General features: G+C 38.2%; 1 protein-coding gene across 3 annotated transcripts in view; it reads right to left on the bottom strand.

Moving 5' to 3' along the window:
• Nucleotides 1-20730, bottom strand: part of trip10b (thyroid hormone receptor interactor 10b) — a 38454-nt gene extending 17724 nt beyond the window's left edge. For 2 of the 3 annotated variants that reach the window (XM_028444608.1, XM_028444627.1), the window contains exons 1-8: nucleotides 20494-20730; nucleotides 8552-8667; nucleotides 8386-8439; nucleotides 6553-6700; nucleotides 6406-6468; nucleotides 3318-3422; nucleotides 2947-3075; nucleotides 2631-2777 (exon numbers count right to left, since the gene is read on the bottom strand). In XM_028444608.1, coding sequence (XP_028300409.1) covers nucleotides 2631-2777; nucleotides 2947-3075; nucleotides 3318-3422; nucleotides 6406-6468; nucleotides 6553-6700; nucleotides 8386-8439; nucleotides 8552-8667; nucleotides 20494-20517 — 786 coding nt within the window. In that variant the 5' untranslated portion in view covers nucleotides 20518-20730. The remainder of the gene's footprint in view (nucleotides 1-2630; nucleotides 2778-2946; nucleotides 3076-3317; nucleotides 3423-6405; nucleotides 6469-6552; nucleotides 6701-8385; nucleotides 8440-8551; nucleotides 8668-20493) is intronic. The other variant, XM_028444617.1, reaches the window with a different exon arrangement.
• Nucleotides 20731-23149: the final 2419 nt, after the last annotated feature.

Here is a 23149-nt window from a genome sequence, read left to right as displayed (position 1 = left end):
ATTCCTTATCAAAAACACCCCTAAAAGTATTATTGGGCTTTCTTCCTGCATCTCTGAGAAATCCTCAATAATCCTGCTCTCTGAGCTGCTTCTCTGCCCTCTTCTGAAAAATGAGCAATTCAAATGCTAGTGACGCCGTCTGTCTGTGTGTCAGGTGTTCGTCATGGCTACCTGAAGCTGTCGTACAACACGGACCACTACTTGGTTAAAACCAGATAACCATCGAACAAAGGGAACCAATTTCATTTCCTCAGATCCACCCAAAGTTCCACAAACACAGGAACAGAGATGAATCCGCAGCAACGATTATGAACTGGAAAATCAACTGAAGCTAACTATGCTAAGCTATCCCACCGACACACAGACTGGGCTAAGAGCTAATGCTAACCACTCCATATAAGGAATAATAGACCAAATAGAAAGAACGCGTCTTACTGTCATAAAGCCACAGAGCCACCGATTTGTTTATGGTCAGATTTATAACTTGTATGGAAGAATAAAAGCTAAACATGCCACACATTGTGTGAAATAAATGTTAGCATAAATAGTAATGTCACTGTTCATTCATCCCAATTTGTGAAACGCAATATTTTTAAAATATATTTTACGTGTTCACAGACAAAGCTGGTCCCATTAGACTAATGTAACTATTGAGATTATTACACCTACGTAAATATACTGAATGATTAAATCATCAGCTTGATCTGGTTTAATTATAGAAAATCAGAGAGTTATTTATTAACCAAACTTTATGTAACTCATTATCAGATAAATGAAATAAGATTGAGCAGCAGTAAAAACACTAATGGAGTTATTTTTGCTTTAAGTAAATACATTTTTATTTACCGTGATTTTTATCCTTATCGGGATAATTTTTATGTCAAAATCGCCCATCCCTAAGACACGCCCACTCATGAATATGCATAAGCAGGCAGCAAACAGCCCATTGGTCAGAAAGTCACTTTTCGTAGGCTAAAACTCTGGAAAATAAGTGAGTTTGGGAAAATAAACCTCAGATACTATGTTTTTGGGTGAAAAATGCATGCTATGGGACAATCTGTGTATCATTGGTTCATTCGTTTTTCATTATGTAACAAAAACATGAAAAACAAAAAAAACACTCATTATTTGATATTTGTTCGCAAAACCAAAATGAAAAAACGGAAAACGCCTTTTTTTTCTCAAGCTCTTTTGCTTCGGTACAGAAAAAACGAAAAACGAACACCTTTATTCGTTTTCTCCATTACAGATTTGCCAAAGTACGTGACCCGGAAGTGAAGCGTTACACATTCCGCGATATCTTTAGCTTCGCAACACTTAGGAGTCTCTAAATCCTCCAAAATGTCCGTGAGGAGGTTCTGTGCCCAACACCAGCTAAAGCGAAAAGGACATGTTTCAGATGCACAGTTTGAAGCAGCAATCTTGTGATGCCGAACTGCCGTTAGCATAGCCGTTAGCGTCGGATGAGAGTACACTTCCGGTTGTCGCGCTGAGAAATTGTTGTTCCAACAGAAGTCAGCACTTCATATCTTTCAGGACAGTGAAAAAGAAGAGACACAGCCAGGTTTATTGCTCTAGCTGTTTGCTGTGATGGCTGCTGCATCTGTATAACGGACTGTTTGGATGTGGAGTGGTGATGACATAGGAGTCGGATAAAAAGCGCCTCGTCCATTCGGATACGTATCGGATTTAGGACTACATGTGAAAGTGACCTGGGATTGTGTTGTTCAGAGTCAGGTCACACATAAGCAAAAAGATCGGATTTGGGACATATTTGCCTGCAGTGTGGAATATCAACTTGTGAAACTATTTTGATTAAATAAACAAATCGGAATGTGTTGTCACTTATTACTGTTAACTAATAAGTTGTAGAACTGTTGTATAAAAGCAATATCACACACGAGGTTGTGCTAACCCAACAGCACTCCCTCTTGTGTGATCGATTCATTACTTGAATGGGAATAAACCAGTGCGCACAATGGATGCACGCTGCAATCAAAGCACAAACACTTCAATGCACTTTGTGTTTTGATGAGAGAACATATTTAACTTGACTCCTTTTCAGCAGCCCAGTCAGTTATAGGTCGGTACAATATTATTTAATGTACGAGTGTGGACAAGTTATACATTTCATTATTTTTATTTTATATTGTGCATTGTTGGAATGTCAGCGCTAAATAAATATATTCATATTTTTAATTGATATATTATTTGAGGCATTAATAATAATTCATGCAATTGCAATGTTTTACTTTTAGTGAGGTTAGTACACAATCAAACTCAGAGCCATAAATGCAATGGGACTAATAATTAGCATAATCATTTCTTTCTTTGTTTTGTTACCAGCCTTGATTTTCTCATTTTCGGTTTTGGCCAAGAATTTTCATTTCGGTGCATCCCGAGTTGGTAAAACTGTATCTGCTGCAAAATGATGACTTTTAAAGTCTAAAACAATAGTGGTAGGTTAATTTGTGACACAAGAAATGTTACTGCCTTAAGAATAGTTAGAAAAATGTCCTTTTGTTTTCAGCAAATGCTGGAACTGTTTGGACACACAGTCCCGTGTCTCGCTGAGGAGTCCTGAGTCATACCCAGGATACAAACTAATGTGATGAACAAGTTGTTCTTGCCTGTTTCTCATCAACTTTCCCCCCTGCTGCAGAGATTCCTTCCAAACACTTGGAGATGATCGGCAGCACCTTCTTCTCAATGTCTGAGAACTGGCAGTAACCCCCCGCCAGACGCCGGATTCTCCGCTCATCCATTTCCTGCAGTTTCTGTTTAGAAAACAACTGCTTTAGATAAAATACCTCATCATCATACACGTGTGAATACATAGGACTGACTGAAACACGTATGAGATCTACCCACTTATATTGCATTGTAATTGAATTTGTAAACATGATGCATGCCATGACAGTTGTAGGTTGCATTGTGTTGTCTCACATTGAAGAACTGGGGTATCTCTATGTAGTAAAATAAATTCTGTTCCTTGTTGTACTTCTGGAGCTCTGCTGCATAGTCGTTTCTGCACTCCTCAGCTGTGTGTGTGCGAGCATGGGCATGCTGCCTGGCCTTTCAGCGTGAAACAGAGCAAGCACAGAAGGAGAGAGGAAATGGAAATAAAGAGATAGAGAACAAAAATGCAAAGTGGGAGCGAGAAAAGGGGGATCAAACAAGGTGAGAGAGAGAGAGAGAGAGAGAGAGAGAGAGAGACTGTAAATGTTAGATAAAAGATGTCTAGACTAAAAACAAATTTAACAAAAGTGAAAACAAAAGGCACTTTGCTATTAGTGTTAATGTGAAAGAGTGTTTACTTTTTCAACATCAGGTTTTGTGGCATTGGGGTCGCTCTCAGTTTTATCCGCTTGTTGTGTGGCTTTCTCAGCCTCCGCCCACTCCTTGGCAAAGCGCTTCTTTGTCTGGAGGCATGAAGAGCACAAGTCAAGGAATTAAAGCTAAAAAATGCCCTAAAAAAAAGGTTTTTTTTTTCATGCAACGGCAATTGTACTAATTTGTCAATGACTCATTCAGAGGAAGAATTTTAGTCAATCACAGACATAAATAGAACATTTGTAAGTGGAGAATGAGCTAAAGCAGTTGTTTTGCTTTTATATAATAATAATGATGAAAAATGTGCTCATGATTATTTGGTGTGGATGGTAGCAGCACTGCCTCTGTGCAATCCTGTTTCTCTGTATAGTTTTTATGTTCTCCTTTAGCCTGTGCTTCTCCCACAGTAAAACTAAAAACCAAAATGACAAAATACCACGAAAAAATATACAGAAAATTACAGAAAAATACACAAAATAAAAACAAAAGTACTCAAAATGACATAAATGACTGCCAAAACACACAAGACGATTACAAAAATACAGAAAAATATACAAAACGACAACAAAAAGAGACAATATTGAATCAAAAAACACAAAATGACAACAAAAATCAACCAAAATGACTCATAACATAAAAATGGATAACTCAGTTTTGTTCTTTCCTGTTTTAATGATCAGATTGGTCATTATTGTAAATGCTGACATGAATGTTGTAAATGTGGCCCTTCAATCAGACAATCACAGTTTTGTGGCCCCCTGCTGTGATAACAACATGCACAGACATAGAACAACAGTCCATTCATCCATGACAATAACTTGATGTACAAAAATAACATCTCAAATTAATGGTAAACAGTATTTTACTTTTGGATCATTTAGTAATAATTGAGGTCAGCAACAAAAAAATCTGAGAAGCTATGCAGTTGTGAGTTGAAATTCCCATCACTTACAGATACATCCTAAAACTGTCGAGTAGAATATGAGTCGAATATGATGCCAAATATGCCTTGAACAGGAACTAAAAACTTCAGTCATCCTGCTTTTGATAAGCCCACTAATAGCAGGGAGGACCAGAAAGAAGTGCAAGAAACAGCTAATCACAGGCAGTAGCAGAGAAAAACAAGAAGGCGTTCTACTTCCACATCATTAAAAAATTAATGAATAAATAAAAATTTCAGCAAGACAGTCAGCTTGTACTTTAAGTTTTCAGTGAATTCATTTAAAGCTTCATATTCTACAAGCCTTAAAAACAGACATTTAGTTGTGCAGCTTCTCTTCATTTTCAGTTTAAATTAAAGTGAAATTTCCTGTTATCAGTGGATCGCTTTATTCTGATCCTCCCGTAAGATGCTTATAAAAACAAGTATTTAAAAAAGTGAGCACCAAGCATTAAAGGGGCAGTACTATGAAAAATCACTTTATAATGGTTTTGTGATATACATTCCTCTAGCCTAATTCAAAGGGTCAAAGTTGAAAAAGTTATATTTCCTCCCTCCCTTGTTATTCCACATTTAGTAAAAAGTCAGCTCCAAACGGGCAAGTTGTATTTTTCTCGCGTAATGATGTCACAATGTGGAAACTCCTCCCCTTGACAACCCTGGCTCCTCCTACCCTATAAAAACGTGAACTCCTCCCTCTCAAACTACCTCATAGGTAAAACAAACATTGCGGTTTATAATAGAATATACATTATACTTTATTGCCATATATGTAAACCTACATACACAAACTGTGGAACTGATCAACATCCCACAGCGATGGACCAGGGAGATTAGAACCAGTGAGCCTACAATTACAAGCCTGCTCCCTTAACCACTGGTCCCTTTATCCACAGATAATATATTTACGTTCAGTATATACTGTAGATTATCCAGTATAAAAATAATTCGACAATGAGTTCCACTTTTAGTAGCTGTTATACCGCCTCGTATCGCCTTTGACATGAACTGACGTGTTTGTGACCCAATGCGATGCAGCGATAGGACAAAACAAATGATAATCACCTTAAATTGACTATTCCTGTGGTAAGAAGAAGTGACGATGACAGCAAAGTAATTTAGCATATTAACAGAAACAGCTGAAACAGATAGTTTACTCTGCTGCTGCTGCCGCACACACACCGTGGAGCAGCGTTTGTCGGACTCACAATCACAATAGCCGCTTAAATAGCCATGTGTTTTACTGTAATGTAGGGCTGCAAGGTTTATCGATATCGCAAATGAGGTTTTGACTACTGCAATAACATAACCTCAAGAGGCTGAGGTTTTTTTCTTCTGTCTCTGGCGTTTGAGAGATGTTCACCAATCAGAATGGTGGAGCCTTGCGATCTCAGGTTCAGCTGGAACAGATAAAAGGTGCGAGTTTCTATAAAGCAGATCCTAAAGTGTTTAGACAGACGTTCTGTGATTCTTCCAGAAGAGGGCGCTGTCCAAATAAAACCAAATATTTTTGAAAGTACATTAATGTGTTTGTTCTCATATGGGGCAATTTAAGCAAGAATATATTGTTTGACAGTCTACAAGTAACATGACTTCCTTAACTCATCATTTTCGGAGGTTATGCCATTTAAATGTATCAAATATAAAAATCGCAAATCGCAATCGCAATATTGGTCAAAATCTTGCAGCCCTACTGTAATGTGCAGTTTCTTGGCTGAAAACAATAACAAGTGTGTGCATAGCAAAAGACAATCACTAGGGTGATCACCCTCTCCTAGAGTGAGACATGAAGTCTGCATCTACAGACACGCCCACTTATGCATATGCATTTTAGAAGTGTCATGAAAGTGACATTTCAGAGGGCTAGAACTGCAGAAAACAGGCGAGTTTGGGAAAATAAACCACAAATACTATGTTGTTGGGGTTCTTAGAACAAATAGACATGTGTGGAAAATAACATCATACTGGACCTTTAACTCTAGACGCTCTAAAAAAGATGTTATGTGCACCCCTGCTCATAGACCAAGTCCAAATATAGGCTAACAGATACCAGAGGTCTGAAATACACATTTATCACACAAACCACTTAAAGTTTGACTATAGAAAAAGTATGAATGAAACGCGTGACTCACACTTTCAAGGTGCTTAAAGCTGCTTTCTAAAGTCTGTTGGGCCTTTTTGGCGTCTGATAGATGCTGAAGAGAGAGACGTTTGAAGTTAATGGTCAGTATTTTCAGTTACCAAACCACTCACAAATCAAACCGTCCCCTTTCTCTCACAGATTTACGCTCTTGTTTGAGGTCCTGAAGGAACTTGGTAAGCTCGACGCAGATGCCGGTCATCATGTTCTCAGCAATGAGCTCCCTCTGCCCCGCGTAATCATTCAGCTCGTTCAGAATGTCCTGGAATGATGCGTGATTGCTGTATCTGCAACAAGAGGGTGGAGAGGGATGCTTGACAGCTGGAAAGAATGACCATCAATGAAATATTGATTAAACTACACCCAGTTACTGCTGAAAAAGACCCAGTCAGCTTGCCAATATTTTGCATGTTGAAGTAGTGTTTAAAAAATGTTCAGTGGAGTGACACTCAAATCATGGTATGCAGTGCAGTTGTTCATCAAAAACAGTGTTTATCAGATATGATACAATCATATTAGTGTATAGATTACCTTGAAAAGGAATTATCTGAAGAAAAAAAAAAAGTTGATTACCCTGAAATGTTGGGTGTGACAAATCTATTGGAAAAACAGGCTTCTACCACCTCAGGAACATTTCCACAGTCAAAGGTTTCTCAGAAAGACCAAGAGAAGCTCATCCATGCTGATTGTTGCAATAGTTTTCACACAAGAATCCCACAAAACAGCATTCTTTCTGTCTAAATGTTAGGGTTAGGGTGGAAATTAACACTGAAATTGGGAGCTAACCACGCAGTTGCGCGGACCTTTTTCCTTAGCATTTACTGCCATACCTATTTAAAGAATCCAAATTAACCAAACTGCTTTACTGACACGGTTAGTATTAACAATATAGCAACTTGGTTTAATCAAGTGTTATGAGAAGATGATTAGCATTGTAGCTAGGGCTGAACGATTTTGACCAAAAGCAAAATTGCGATTTTTGCAATCAATATTGCGATTTCGATTTTACTGCGATTTTTCCTCTGTTCACCACAATAAATAACAAAAATGTACTTTATGCATTACTGGTCATTGATTAATAAAAAACTAGACAATGTTATATTTTTGGAATTCCCAATTTATTCAGTGGATTGCCCATCCGGTTAGGAAACATTAAGGAAAACCAAGCAAAGTGCAGAGAGTGCTGCAAACATATCTGTGTATTAAACTGTTCAACATCTGAACTATTCAGTAAACTCACTGGCTCTGACGTATTGACTTCAAGTGTTATCAAAGAATAAAATATTTTTGTTTAAATAAATAATTACTTTTAAAGTAAAATCCTGATACGGGCGCATTACCACCATCTGGCGGACAGGCTGTGTGTGGTCACAAATCTATTGAATGGATTGAATGGGTGCAATTAAAATAATGCAATTTATTTAATTGCAATAACAAAAAAAAAAATGCATTGCTGTCTAACAAATATTGCACTTCTTGTAGTGTTGACCTTTGACAGCATGTGCAGACAAAAAAAATCTACCAAACGGCAAATCAAAATCGCGTGCCTCCCCGATTTCGAAATCGCGTCATGTAATATTGCGATAAAATCGCAAATGCAATTAATTGTTCAGCCTTAATTGTAGCTGCTGAAAAGGTAAGCAATGCAATCGGCTTCTTCAACAAAGTAGTCTGGTTAAACTAACTGACCAAATATGACAGTTGATTAGCCGTTTCCTATCAAGTTTACTGATTACAGTTTAAATTTCTTATTATTTAGACCTTATTATTTAGATCTTTAATCTATCTGATCTGGAGAAATGTTGAACAAAATATTTTTGGTGACTGTGAGGCCTGATGGCAATTTTTATTAAGTGTAAGTGGTTAAAATTGTTACATTTCTATGAATGACACACTAAAGAAGACCAGTCCCCATTTTTTCAAACGAGGAGGAATATAAAACAACTTCTATTTGAATAAAAGTTATATTTACCGACATTCTTGCTCTTCCTTGCTTCCTCGTCTGTAATATTTCTTAGTTAGACTCCTATTGACGAGAAAACAATTGTTCATTAATTGGTTAAACAAGAGCTCTCAGATAATACGCACAAATACAATAAGAATAAGACGTACACATGAATGCGTCTAACCAAGCCTACCTGAGTTGTTTGGCATAGTTTTGCTCTATTTCCGTCCGCTCCTTCACAAACTTTATGTACCGCTCCACCAGGTCAAGGCCCGATTGTGTGTGCTTGTCGATGACATCATACTGATCCTGAAACAGGAAAAGCAAAGAACGACACCAGTTTGCATTTAAGCTTTGTGTGCACACAAACACTGGAGGCATGGCTGAAGAAAAGCTGAAGATAAACACATACGCCTAACAAGACTGAGGCTGAAAAATAAGCAAAAGAACAGTTCTTGTGCACATTTTGAAAGTTTTAAACAGACTGAATATATTAAGAAATAAACTGCAGAAGACAGATTTATTTTATTCTGTAACCAATCCCTAGTTTTGGACTTCCCAACAAAAGTCAATCAGCACTTTATGCAAACTTTGGTTGTTTTATTTAATGTTCATTGAGAAAAACTGCATGACTGCATGCATATGCATGACTGTAGTGAAAGGCAGCACAATAGCAAAATTACTAACCCCCTCTTTGCTGAGTGGATGCATAAGTTACAATACAAACAATTCTGGTGCTTTAAATGCAAACGTCAGCAACCTACGACTGAAACTGTAATAAATTACAATAAAATAAATACCTTTTTCCCACCTAAATAAAATGCACATTAATATTTGTGACCTAAGAAACAACAACTATTTCAATAAATGACAAATTAAATTATATTTCACATTCTGTATGAACCACAAACTCGCTCTGCCACAGTAAGGTTTGTACCAATTTGTTAAACAGCCCTTAGGTTGTTCGGGCGCACAGCCACATTCCCGTGGCTCATGGACCGAGTGTTGCACCAACACACTCCCTAAGCCGCCGCGCACTTGTATCATGTCATTATTTTCAGTAACACCTGGCCAGAATATTATGCAACATGTAGCAGCTGTGTTGGGTGCACTGGTGCAGGTGGGGATCACGGCCAACCCCGAAAACAGTGTGCAGTTAGGTGGAGGGAGATACTGTATCTGGGGTTCTATTGGATTGGTTGGTAAACGCAGCGATTGCAGCTTGTTCACAAACCTCAGGCCAAAAAAGAAGTGAGATGGTTTTTGGGGATGGCGTGGTATAATTGTTTCCTTTCCAAGTTTTCAAGTGGGGCCGGCCAGATGAGGTGTGGGTATGTGGTGTGTCAGCTCAGCTGGAGAGGGAGAGATGGCGGATTAATTGCAGTTGTGGCATTGTGATGAATTGCTCGTAATTACCTGAGCAACTGGGATGCGTGCTGGAGGTGGATAATGCATTTGTGACATAATGCATTACCCTGCCTTTTACCTGGAGCTTTTTTTTTAATAACAACACAAACCCACAGCTTCACCATTAATCCTAATATAAACCTAAACTAACTTTTTACTGGGTCTTTGGATCTTAGGTGAACTTACGTCCCCCTTCAAAAACATTTTCAGCTGGTGTAATAAAAAAAAATATAAAAGGAAGGAAGAAAAGGAAGCTAAAGTCGTCTCACAAACATGATGTATTCCCCAGCTGTGTGTGTTTGTGTGCGTAAATGTTAAGGTCTTTACATTGTGGTTTGAAGTGCAAACAAGACCTTTCAGGTGTTTGATGTCAGAAAATACACACCTACCTACACAGCCAAGCACCAAAGCGCAATGGATCACTGCTTATTGTATTTTCACAGCTACAAACACCAATGGGAATCACACACAGAGGTACGACACATATGTAAGGGTGTCGTCCCTAAGTTTGTGTCAGTTGTGAAACACAAGAAAATTCCGAAAGAAAAAAAAATATCTTTATTGTAGTTGTGTGTGCAAGAACAATAAGTTCTTATACGCAGTTCCTCCTTGATTGTATGCCTTTTTAATTTATGTCAAAACATTTGTTTCAGAGGAGGAAATGCTTATTGTGAACCAGAGGGAGTTGAGGAATGAGACAATCATTAGCTCAGTGTGAACCTCCGCCCTTTAACAGACAATCCCATAGGGCCTCTCTCACAACCCTGGAACCAGTCAGACTAGTCCCACCCCTCACGCTGATGAGCCACCGGCCCCAGTAACAGCAGCGCTCACTCCTACCAAACGCCAGCCTTACAAACACATTGTTAGCTGACTAAAATACCAACAGAACACATCATCCTCGGGCTGCTCCATTATAGAAAAAAATTAGAATCACGATTGTTTTAGTCATAATTGAAATCACGATTATTCAAAGATTATTTGTCAAACAAAAAGTTATTTATTTTTTGTATAAAAAAACATAAAATATATTCTTTAAACATTAATTAAGTCCTTCAAACACTAAAATCAAGTGTGTTTACTTTTGCACAAAACATGTGTCTTTGCTCTAGGTTTTCATCATCAAACACAAAGTGTTCCCATAGAAGAGAATTTGACTTGCCACTTGTTTACCAAGTGTTTTTGCTGCGTTTCTCCTGCCATGTTTCAAAACCACAAGTAACAACTTTCCTCGTAACAACCCCTGCAGGCTAGCTTTGGCTTTGAGAGGGGCGGGGCAGAGGGGAGGAGCTTGCATGTGCGTAGATTAAACAACTCAAAGTTGGTATTAATAACATGTGTGTGCCAAGCTTTATTATTTGTAGATGTTAAAAATAGTGGGTTTGTTTTATTTAGCGAATACATGTAAAAAAAAAACAAAAAAAAAAACAGCTGAACTCATAATATTTATTACTAATAATATGTATAATTATTATCATTATACTTATAAAGCACTTTGAATCAATATGCTGTACAGGCTGTTAAAACACAAACTAAAATAATATTTAAAACAAGCTTGGTAATAAGCAGACATGGGAGTACTTTTTAAAGCAGCTGCTCAAACTCCATCATCAGATGCTGTCGAAAATATTGGCAAGCCTGTGTATTTCATTTATTTTTTCATAAAAGCATTAAACCAAGAGAGCATCCTTCTATATTTACACATCATATTTATAAGTTTTGGTTCAGATTCTGTCAAACAACTAGCATGAGACTGATAGTAAATTAAAGGGATGCTTAAAGGCATCTGCCAACAATGCTGCCAGGAGTCATTCATCTGGTGACGTGGGGTCAAGGGGAGGCGATGATAAAAATCAAAACATGTCATTCATCTGAGAATTTGCATATATCCTGTTAAAAAAATAGCTTGGAAACATTAGAGGAGGCAACTATGAGCTAAACTATGAACTAAACTGTTCCCAGGTAGATAGAATTTAAGGCTGTGAATGTTGGTCAGGTGCTTTGCTATCATTTTTCACCGTTGTCTACACTTAACATATGTCTATAATAGGCCCGCACGATTATGGCCAAAATGATAATCACGATTATTTTCATCAATATTATAATCACAGTTAGGGTTCTCACTAGGATTTTTTCACAGCATAGGGGGCCCTTGGCGTGGAACATTTTTAAATTTATGACTCTTGGAGGGCCATAATTAGTGAAGTGTAGCTAAAGTTGTTTTTTTAATCTTTCTTACTTTAGCGGTGTGCCATCTAAGGGACCTGCGGATTCAATTTCGTCAGGGTACTACGATTCGATTAATCAACGATTATTTCGATTTTTTTATGTATTTTTTTTCCTCATTTTGTGGCTATTTTATACTTTTAAACAAGGTATACTGTATGTGTCGGTATCCAATCATTCAAGTAACCAAACAAATGTATCACTATTATCTTTATATATATCTTTTATTTATTTATATATAGCTTGTGTAAAATGCTGCTGCCCGGTTCCTCACCAACTCTCGCAAACAAAACCATATCACACCTGTCCTTTACTCCCTGCATTGGCTCCCGGTCCTTATCAGAATCCAGTACAAACTTTTGCTTTTTGTTTTCAGTTCCATCCATGCCCTCGCACCTGCGTATTTATGTGAGACTTTGACCCCTCACTAACCGAGCACAGCCCTATGTTCTGCCCAACACCACCTGCTCAAGGTGCACATGTCACGTTACAAACAGTGGGGTGATCACGCTTTTGATGTGGCAGGTCCAAAACTCTGGAACTTGTTGCCGCTTGAGTTACGTGCCATCAAAGACCTGCCCCTCTTCAAAGCAAAACTTAGAAAGACGTTTGATACATAGTTCTGTGGCATTTGTTTTAAATGTGATAACAGTCTGTTTTTAATGATATATTATGCTGATTTGAAATTGTATTTTTTATTATGTACAGCGCTTTGATCAACTTCAGTTGTTGTAAAGCGCTTTATAAATAAAACTGGATTTGGACTCAGACAGTGGTGACAGAGAGGAGGAGCCTGTCCAAAGTGCAATCCATCTTGGTCAATGAGTCCCACCCACTCCATGATGTGCTGGTCAATCACAGAAGCACCTTCAGCACCAGGCTGATCCAACCACGGTCCTCCACAGAACGCCACAGGAAATCATTCCTGCCTGTGGTGATCAAACTGTTTCATTCATTACCCTAACCTCACAGCTTGATTGTTGTAAATATCTGTATCATATTTGTATTATCATGATTATTAATAGTATTATCTACTGTATCCTACTTTATTTTCTACCCTTGTAATGTGTATGTATCTGATCCCTATTTTTAACAGTCTTTTACTTAATTATACAGTTATTTAGTGTTTATTCTTTCTTTCGTCTTTGTTAACGTTTTTATTCTTTTGTGATTGTTTCTGGACGGTTCAGGTGGGTGGCCGACATCGCCACTGACCCCTTGCGCCAGCTGTCGTGATCCGGTCCCCGTGTTAGGGCGCACTGAGGACAGTCTGTAAGGGGGGCACCAATCTGAGGGCTGGTAGGCTCCGGTAAGTGGCGAGTTGGGAGCGGGGCGTTGCCTTCGTCACCGGGCCACGGTTTGTTTGAGCCTCGGAGTGGTGGCCTAGTGGTTAAGGGCGCTGGCCTTGTAATCAGAGGGTTCCCGGTTCAAGCCTCACCTGGACCATCACTGTGGGATGTTGAGCAAGTCCCTTAACCCCCGAACAGCTCCCCAGGTGCTGCAAAATGGCTGCCGACTGCTCGGGTTAAATTAGTTTAATTTAAATAGGTAAAATGGGAGTGTCCGAGCTAATCGCCTGTATTAAATAAGATGTATGGCTGATGAATGTTTCTGGGTTATGCAGAAGAAAAAGAGAGTTAAAACAACCTGTGCACACCTGGGAGTCCCTTTTGTGTCTAAGTGTGCAACAATTATTACGACGGTATCAATTAAGAAAGGAAAAAAACAACAGAAAATCCCCTCTACGTTGCTGAAAACTGAACGTAGGGGGCGCCATTGCTCCATAGGGGAGCAAAATTATTACGTCGGGGGCCAATACGCTCAACAGCGCTGGTGAGAACCCTGACAATTATTTGTCATATTAGCAAAAATCTGTGTTTTTATTGCAGTACTTTTAAACAAACAATATGTGTAGAGTTTACAGTGTAAAATTAAGCTTTATAATTTAATTAAAATCAAAAAAATAGTGCAAGAATTTGAATTGTATCAAAGGCAAACTGAATAAATACACTATTACAGAGTGTAGAGGCCATATTTTAAATGTAAATATTGTTGACGATCAGGTTCATTTAATCGTGGCAACCAAAATTGTTATCACAACTAAAAAGTGATTAATTGTGCAGCCCTAGTCTATAAAGTATTCTTTGTATGTTTATTGTATTTTTAATCCTGCTGATCTGCATTAAAAACCAAAAGGTAAAAGTAACTGCCTCTCTGTAGGGGGCAGCATTATGCACTTACATTTGTACCAAAATCCCAACTTTAACACAAATTTTATCATATAAATAATGAGTAACATTATGATTGCTCAAGTGATGCTTGGAATTCTGTAATATTTTGGTGACTACGCTTTTCTCCAAAGACAGTCAATCCTCCAGGATTGGGTTCAAGAGAAGTCTCAATATACGATTGTGTGTTAGCTTTATGTGGAAGTGTGCATCACTGAAATAAATCAGGCTGCACCAATGAACTTAACTTTTCTGAAAAAGTGAAACAAGCATTGAATATGTGTAACGACTTATTGTGTAGTCAACTTAAACACACAAAAGTGAGATATCTGCTGTGTCAAATAAAAAAAGCTTGTAATGTGTCTCACTGAAAGAATGTTAATCAAACTCAAGCTCAGTAAGTGATAGGTTGCTACATGTGAATAACAGCTTCACAGCCACAAAGTGGTAAGCCAAACAGAGGAAATCCAAAACTTAGTGCAGTGAGTCATCTGAAACAAACCAAACTACGAGTGGCCTTTAGCTTCACTTCACCAGTTTTAGAGAACAGGTTTTCAGTAGCGATGGATACCAATTTATTTGGCTACTTTTATAGATACTGACCACTTTCCGTCAGTACTAACGGGCGGGTATCGATTCACCAAAAATCAAACGGTACCATGTTTCAGAACCTAAACGCTTAACTGTGACTGTGAGGGAGTGGAAGAGTGGAGAGATTTTCCATGCTGGACATGAACGCAGCGTTGTAACAAGCATGGCTGATAGCATGCGGTCGCAAGTATGGCTCATTTTTCAAAATGTGACGCAGATTTTGCTCGCTGCACTATTTGTGACGCAAAGTGCAAACGGTAAAATAAGGTTTCACAAATAACATTTTGGGACCATATCATCCATTTCCATGATGTTTTTAAGGCTGGGACAATATGCTTTTGTCCCGATTCGATTTTAATCATGATAGGTTGGTGCCGATTTGATTTATATTGCGATTCTGATTTTTTTAAGTATTGCGACTCTTGGACTGCCAATTTTCTTGAGCCAATATTTGGAGCCGATATCACTTTTGCTCCCTCAATTTACATCATAAAAATTACACAATGATGATAACAAATGGTATGAGTCTCAATTTGTAAAAAAGGAACAACAAGTAAAAAATATTTAACAATTATTAAAAACAGGTGATGTAAAACAAGAACAAGTAAAAAATATTTAACAAATACTAAAAACAGGTGATGTAAAACAAGAACAAGTAAAAAATATTTAACAAATACTAAAAACAGGTGTAGAACTAAAACAAGTAAAAAATATTTAATATATACTAAAAATAGGTGATGTAGAACTAGAACAAGTAAAAAATATTTAATAAATACTAAAAACTGGTGATGTAGAACAAGAACAAGTAAAAAAATATTTAATAAATACTAAAAACAGGTGATGTAGAACTAGAACAAGTAAAAAATATTTAATAAATACTAAAAACTGGTGATGTAGAACTAGAACGAGTAAAAAAATATTTAATAAATACTAAAAACAGGTGTAGAACTAAAACAAGTAAAAAATAATTAATATATACTAAAAACAGGTGATGTAGAACTAGAACAAGTAAAAAATATTTAATATATACTAAAAACAGGTGATGTAGAACTAGAACAAGTAAAAAATATTTAATAAATACTAAAAACAGGTGATGTAGAACTAGAACAAGTAAAAAATATTTAATAAATACTAAAAACAGGTGATGTAGAACTAGAACAAGTAAAAAAATATTTAATAAATACTAAAAACAGGTGATGTAGAACTAGAACAAGTAAAAAAATATTTAATAAATACTAAAAATATTTTTGAGCCCACATCGGCCGATGCGAATACATGTGAAAAACGCAAAAATCAGCCGGCCGATGTATCGTCTATCACTTCCACAAACCCTATGAGTTATCTGAGAGGCTGCTGTTAATTCACCAGAGACGTAAAGTCAGGAAAACTCACCAAATTCAGAATTAAACAAAGGAAAACAGGAATCAAACAGACTGATTGAAGGAGGAGTTCACAGACGGTGCCATGGTAACAGTCCAACTATGGCTTATCATTACAGGGCTATAGAGCAGGTAAGCGTACTGTGAATAAATCCACAAACCTTAGTGTCAGTGAAACAGATCATTTCAGTGTTTGTAGCTCACTTTGTTCTAGAAAAACTCCACTGGCCTCCTTACTTTTGTGGGATATTTGGTCTGAAGCTGCCGCTCTGAATTTGGGAAATTTTGAAATGGAAAATCTAAGGCTACATTCTCTAAATTCCCAAATGGTACTCAGCCTGGTGATAGATGTGAATCCTGGGTTTCACGTTTGCCAAGAGAATGACACTTGCCTAACTAACTTGTGCCAATTGTAAAGTTTTTTTTGAAGGGGGATGTTTTATCCTGAGATAAATCTCCTTGTGTTCCACCATACCAACACATTTGGTCAGCTGAAAGCTCAGAGAAAATGTATCAGAATAATCCAAGCAATCCAACCACACATTTACCGTTGAATTCTTTTTCTCAGGGCTGCTCAGTTTGGTCAGTTTTACAACCTTACAAGGTTGGAACGGTATAATCTACGTTGTTTCACTTGGTTACCTTCAGCGTTCAGCAGCCCTCAGACAAACCACAATAAGCAGCATGTGAAATGGTTTTCAACTCTGCAGTATCAACCACAAAACAACCTCACCAAAGTCTGTTTAACCAAGCAAGAATCTAAAGAGGTGTGGACTCACAATCACAGCACGGTTTGGGAACAGTATTTTCATAAAAAAAGAAAAAAGAAAAAGAAAGACCCAGCCATGAATGATCTAAACACAAATGTTTGTTTAGGTCCACACAGTCATTTACTTAGACCAGACTTCTGGGCTACTTTTAGCCAAAATGACAAAATGCAAAGACAATTCTGTCTAACAGTAGAAACTAAATGTAAGTGATGCTAAACTATTATATTTAAAGTATGAAATAATCATTTCACAAGAAAAGAAAAACCTTTAACAATACATTTAATCTTCTTTTATGAGAAAATGAATAAAAAACAGGTTTGGATTAATGAAGTTATAGTTAAATGAAGTTATAGTTGTGTGAAATAAAAGATACAAATAAGGGTCTTCAGAGGGAAAGGGCAAAAGAAGCAGTATTGAATGTATGAATTGATGTTTTTTTCCTGTTACATTTAGATAATGGCCACGTTTAGATGGGACCTTTAATTCTCTTTAAAGCAAAATAAACACATAATTCCTAATGGTAATTTAATTCCGAATTACAATTAATTATGAATTAGGTGGGTGGTTTATTCCATTTTTAATTCCGAATTAAATAATTCCTCTTTCTTGTAAACACTTAACTTGGTTAAAGCCGCTTTAAGTTCATTCGGATCGTTTTGCGCATGCTCGACTTGTGGCGATGACGCGCTGGTGACGACATGATACAAGATGGCAGCGGCCCGGACTCCAGCCTAGACTATTTAATAAGAGCCTTAAAAGACATAGATATAATGAAATGAGTGGATGGACGGAGGCATAAACATGCGGACTTTCACACAAACGGACCTTGGTAAACGTAACAGGCTTCACCGGACGGCTGGCACTAGGACCTGGAGTAAAAGTACTGCATTCACAGGCTGTAATATCACCAGTTTATCATTTTACCAGTTGTTAGAGCTACTATCTTTAACAGGGAGCAACTATGTATTCCTGGTGATTGTTTTCCAGAGTTTTACTGGGCTATTTACTGGTGATTAGTTCTTAGGTCCCTTACACTCCACGGTCCAAACTGAAACCGTGTGTTATTGTTGAGCTGCTGCTTTAAAACTACAATCAAAATAAAGGTGAAAACAGTTTTCATGTGTGGTCTTCTGTGTTATAGTCGACAATAAAAGGTTGGTTGTGTGTTTCTTCCTGATAGACGTGATACGTCACATTCGCCCACTGTCCAAAGCGGAATTAACTAAAGCTGAATAAACCAGTTTTCCATGTAAACCTCGTTCAGTAATTACCATTTCCATGTAAACACGAAGCAGAACACTTTAATTCCGAATGATTTAATTCGAAATAAATAATTCCGAATTAAAAAAACATCATGTAACCGTGGCCATTGACTTGATTTTTACTGAAGAAATGTTTATCTAATGCAGTTTTTGTCTTGGCTGTTACGCGTCCTTGGGTTCTCCATTGAACATACAATAGTGTGGTATAAATGTTTTTAGAAATGTGAGAAGAATCAGCTATTATCATCAAAAAGTGTGGGCTTTTATATTTTTATTCTCTGTGGAGGTTGCATGTTGCCCTAAAACTTTATTTCCTAAAGCTTCGTGTTTGACACCCACATTCCAACAAACATAATAATATAAATAATTGTGATATTTATAGGAAAGCAGTGCATTTTTTCACCATTTGGGAGCCACACCACTTTTCTTGTTATGTAATGAAATAGCTCCAACACCATGAACGCACTGAAACTATTAGACTATATTAATAGAATTTCTTAAACCCATCCTAATAAGGAAAACATGCCAGATTTACATAGTATATACCTGATGATCTATCATTAAGATGTTGATCATCAATCCTCTGAACAGGTGAGTGTTAGTAATGGAGCACAATTCCCTGCCCATTGGCATACTATATAAATGGTGGTTTGCATATAAATAATATATGTAACATGTAAAGTAGGAACTAAGAAGTGAATTCACGACAGTGCTTTAGTGAGAGTGGCTGTTACTAAACTGACCAACGGGTTTCAGCTGAACGATTTTCAGGGAAAAGGTTTTCTGTAGAGATGGGTAACGAATTAGCAACTTTTATAGATAACGACCTGATTCCGTTGCTTAAACGCATAATTGTGACTATGAGGGAGTGGAAGAGTAGAGAGATTTTCCATGCTAGACATTAACGCAGCCTTTCACGCACAAGAACGTAATGACATCAGTAGTTGCGAGTTCAACAAGCATGGCTCATAGAAAGCGGTCCCAAGTAAAACTCGTATTTCAAAATGTGACGCAGATTACACTATAGGGCTGGGCGATATGAACCATGTCTCAATATTAAGTATATATCTCGATATAGGCGATATCGTCATTTTCCATATTGGCAAAATAGAAAATTTGATTTATATTGCGATTTAAATCTCTGCAATGAATTGAATGTTGGAAGGAGTCCAGAGATGTTTGACTGACCTAGTGGTCACAGCTGATATAGGCACTTTATTATTGTAATGTTATAGGTTATAAAATATGTAGTTATCTGATTTCTTAATCAAAAAATTAAAGCTACTGTGAAGTTGCTGTTGCACTTTTTCTTAAACCTGGGTTAAAGCTTGAAATTGTTGAATGACAGAGCCTCATTTGGTTTTTATTTTGGGATTGTTCTATGCATTTTAACTCTTGAGGACAATCAGCAATAAAGTTGCACTTCTGACAATATATCTGATGTCTGCACTCATGTTTAAGTGCATTGAAAAATAAATAAATCAAAAGTTGAATCGAAAGTCGAAATTTTTGTCAAAAAAAAAAAAGGTTTTTTTTAAGGCAAAATCACCCAGCTCTAATATATCTCGATATAGGCGATATCGTCATTTTCTATATCGCCAAAATAGAAAACTCAATATATTTTTAATCACAATATATCGCCCAGATCTGCTACGCTAGCTGCAATATTTGTGATACAAAAGTTCACTAATATTGCATTGGGACCAAATCATGCATTTCCATGGTATTTTTTAAGGCTGGGACGATATGCTTTTGTTCCGATTCGATTTTAGTCACGATTCTTGGGCGCCGGTTCGGTTTATATTGCGATTTTAATATCTGCAAGGAATTGAATGTTGGAAGTAGTTTGAGTCCAGAGATGTTTCACTGACCTAGTGATCACAGCTGATATAAGCACTGACAAAGAAGCTGTTAGTTTTCACACAGTAAACCCAGCCAGGAAGTGTTAACCCTGCTGAGGAAGGCAGTGACAGCAGAGCTCAGGTTTAAACAGAGGAAGGAGTGGAATGCACCTTTATCCCAGCAGGGTGCTGATAATAATACATGCCATGGAAAGACCAGTAAAGCCCTTCTCTCTCTCTGTGTGTGTTTGTGATAAGAAGGTATGCAGCAACAGGCAGGAGTTGCGAAACTCCTCGACTTTTTTTCTACTTAGCGACTCCCGCCGCTCTGCTTCCTCAGGCCGACCCGCGGTGAAAAACACACAACATTCAGGCCAACAACAGCAGGACAGGCAACTTTCAACCGTCTCCGGAGGCAGCTGTCAACTTACCCACAGGTCTGTGCCCCACACCATGTCTGCCCGACGGTCTGAACTCACGGTCCTCCTCGGTACGGGTCTGAAGCACAGAAAGGAGACCAGGTGGAGGAGGTGGAGGGACGGCTATGCTCACGGACTGCTACAAAGTTTACAGCGCTAGTAGAGAGAGAGAGAGAGAGAGAGAGAGAGAGGGAGAGAGATGGCGGAGGAAATGTTTGGAGGAAGTTTACGCCTTCTTTCTTTACTGAGAGAGAGAGAGAGAGAGAGAGAGAGAGAGAGAGAGAGAGAGAGAGAGAGAGAGAGAGAGAGAGAGAGAGAGAGAGAGAGAGAGAGAGAGAGATTCCTGAAACTACTTCAGGTCTCAAATATTTACAGTTTGTTACAGAGTGAAATAAAGTTGGTAGACATAAAAACAGGACAGAACATAACAGTTTTCCTAACTTTATTAGGTTCACCTATCAACGCCTATACTTTACATATAAGTTTACAGTTTCTTGTGGGTGGGTGGTATTCCTTGTGTTCTTTTTCTAAATAATTTCCAATCCTATTTTATATTGATTGTTTCTTATTTTCCCCGCGACCCTGAACAGGAATAAGTGGGTCTGAAAATGAATGAATAAATGACTGTTTCTTATTTTTCCAGTTTTTTATTTTTTATTTTCAATGTGTCGTGAATGACCTCCTTTATAGGCCTACTGATCAGAAGTTAAAAATGGAAAAATAATCTGAAATAATACAAACCAGGAAGCACTCAGAGAGCGCAGACCTCTGCCAAAGGCCAAATATCTTCTTCACCAGACATTGACAGTTCTCTGGATAAGTGACCCATTCACAATTTAAAGGCACCATATGACCCATATGCGTTATTTTAAATGATTCCTCAGGCCAATATACAGCGCTTGACAGTATCAATGCTCTGAGCAGGGCTTCCTTCTTGAAATACCGCCTATGCCGCCGTTGTCGGCCTCCTTCGGCGCACCCACCCCCGGCAAAGGGGGCCGACAACTGTGGCGATACCAGGGAGCAAGGGGGGAGCGCCATCAACGCGGCGAGTAAGGCTGAGCGCCGGGACTCCAGCGGAGAGGAGGTCGGTGGCGGCTGCTTCTCCAGCCCATAGACTGTAGCCGCGGCACGAGCCCAGTCCCGCTTTGTACCCCAGGCCCAGGTCAATTACTGTCTGCATACACAATCAAAAGTCAAGGGAGGCTAGCCCGACTGAGTGTTTGTTGATTTTTGCGACAGTGCTGTGGGGCTTGTGGCCACTAGGGGTGCTTGCGTGGAAGTTACCGATCTAGTGCCCCTTGTGGCCAAAAGTTACACAGTGTGCCTTTAAAGGGGACATATCATGCAAAATCCACTTTTTTAGCCCTTAAATGCATTTTGTTTTATATTTAGGGTTTAGAAGTACAGAAAAGTTCAAATTAGTCTCTTCAGGTGCTCCGTTGATATCTTTATATTCTGTTTTGGTCATATTTTGCAATCTGTTTTTTGATTTTTCGATTCTCTATTACGTTTTTTGAACAATAACGTCACAGTATTTGCAGCGGAACTGCCAAATTAGGACATCGATTCCAGGCCCAACACTTCGAGCAATCCGCCATTTTTATTTCTCGCTGCGATTTTGTAGTCCACGCTCAAGGATGCAGAAGTTACGAGAGGATAAGTCAAAATGTTTGGTTGTTGGATGTAGTAACCCACACGCTTCATTACACCATCTCCCAGCATCAGAACCTTTTCAAAGTGCCTGGTTGAGTTTGATTTTTCACCGAAATGTACCCACATCTGTGGGTAAGGTCATTTTTGTGTGCGCGAAGCACTTCAATGATGACTGCTTCTGCAACCTCCGCCAGTATAAAGAAGGATTTGCCGAAAGACTTCGTCTGATTGAGGGTTCAATTCCTTCTATCTTTGGAGATGACGAACAGAGCACTTCGGTAAGCTGTAAATAAGCTGTTTTGTTTTTGTTGTACCTGATGTCTTTTGGTCGGTTAATCCGTGGTTTTGGAAATGTCTTATCATTTTTATGCAGATGATATTCAGTTGTATTGCTTTTTCAATGACTCAGAGTTTCACTTTTTATCTGAGTTCTTGGATTATGTATCCTGTATCAGAAACTGGTTGACATTGAACAACCTTCAGATAAATTCTAACAAAACAGAAACTCTAATCATGCTCCCGATAAAAAGATTCCCCTGATTAAGAACTCCCTTGTGCTCAGGGCTCATCAATGAAAACCAACCTGAAAAACCTTGGAATTGTGTTTCATCAATCATTGTCTTTGGAGGGTCACTGTCGTCAACTGACCAAAAACAGTTTTCATCACCTGAGAAATATCTCCAAAGTGAGGAATTTTTTGGCAAAATCGGATCTCGAAATGATCATCTACGTGTTCATTTCGTCTCGCATTGATTATTGTAACTCTGTTTTCACCTGTTTCAACAAGTCCACTCTGAACAGACGTCAAATCATACAAAATGCTGCTGCCAGACTTTTGACCGCCCACTTACCCCCATTTTATTTAATCTTAATTGGCTTCTGGTCAAAATTCGTATTGAGTTAAAAATTCTTGTCTTGACCTTCCAAGCGTTGCATGGTCAGGCTCCTCAGTATATTGCTGATTTGTTGTGCCCCAACACTTCAGGGCGCACCCTTCGGTCTTCAGGCCAGG

Source organism: Gouania willdenowi, chromosome 1 (genome assembly GCF_900634775.1).
Source record: "Gouania willdenowi chromosome 1, fGouWil2.1, whole genome shotgun sequence".
Lineage (NCBI taxonomy): Eukaryota > Metazoa > Chordata > Actinopteri > Blenniiformes > Gobiesocidae > Gouania > Gouania willdenowi.
The sequence above is the reverse complement of the archived record's forward strand: the minus strand, read 5'-3'. Positions and strand labels throughout refer to the sequence as shown.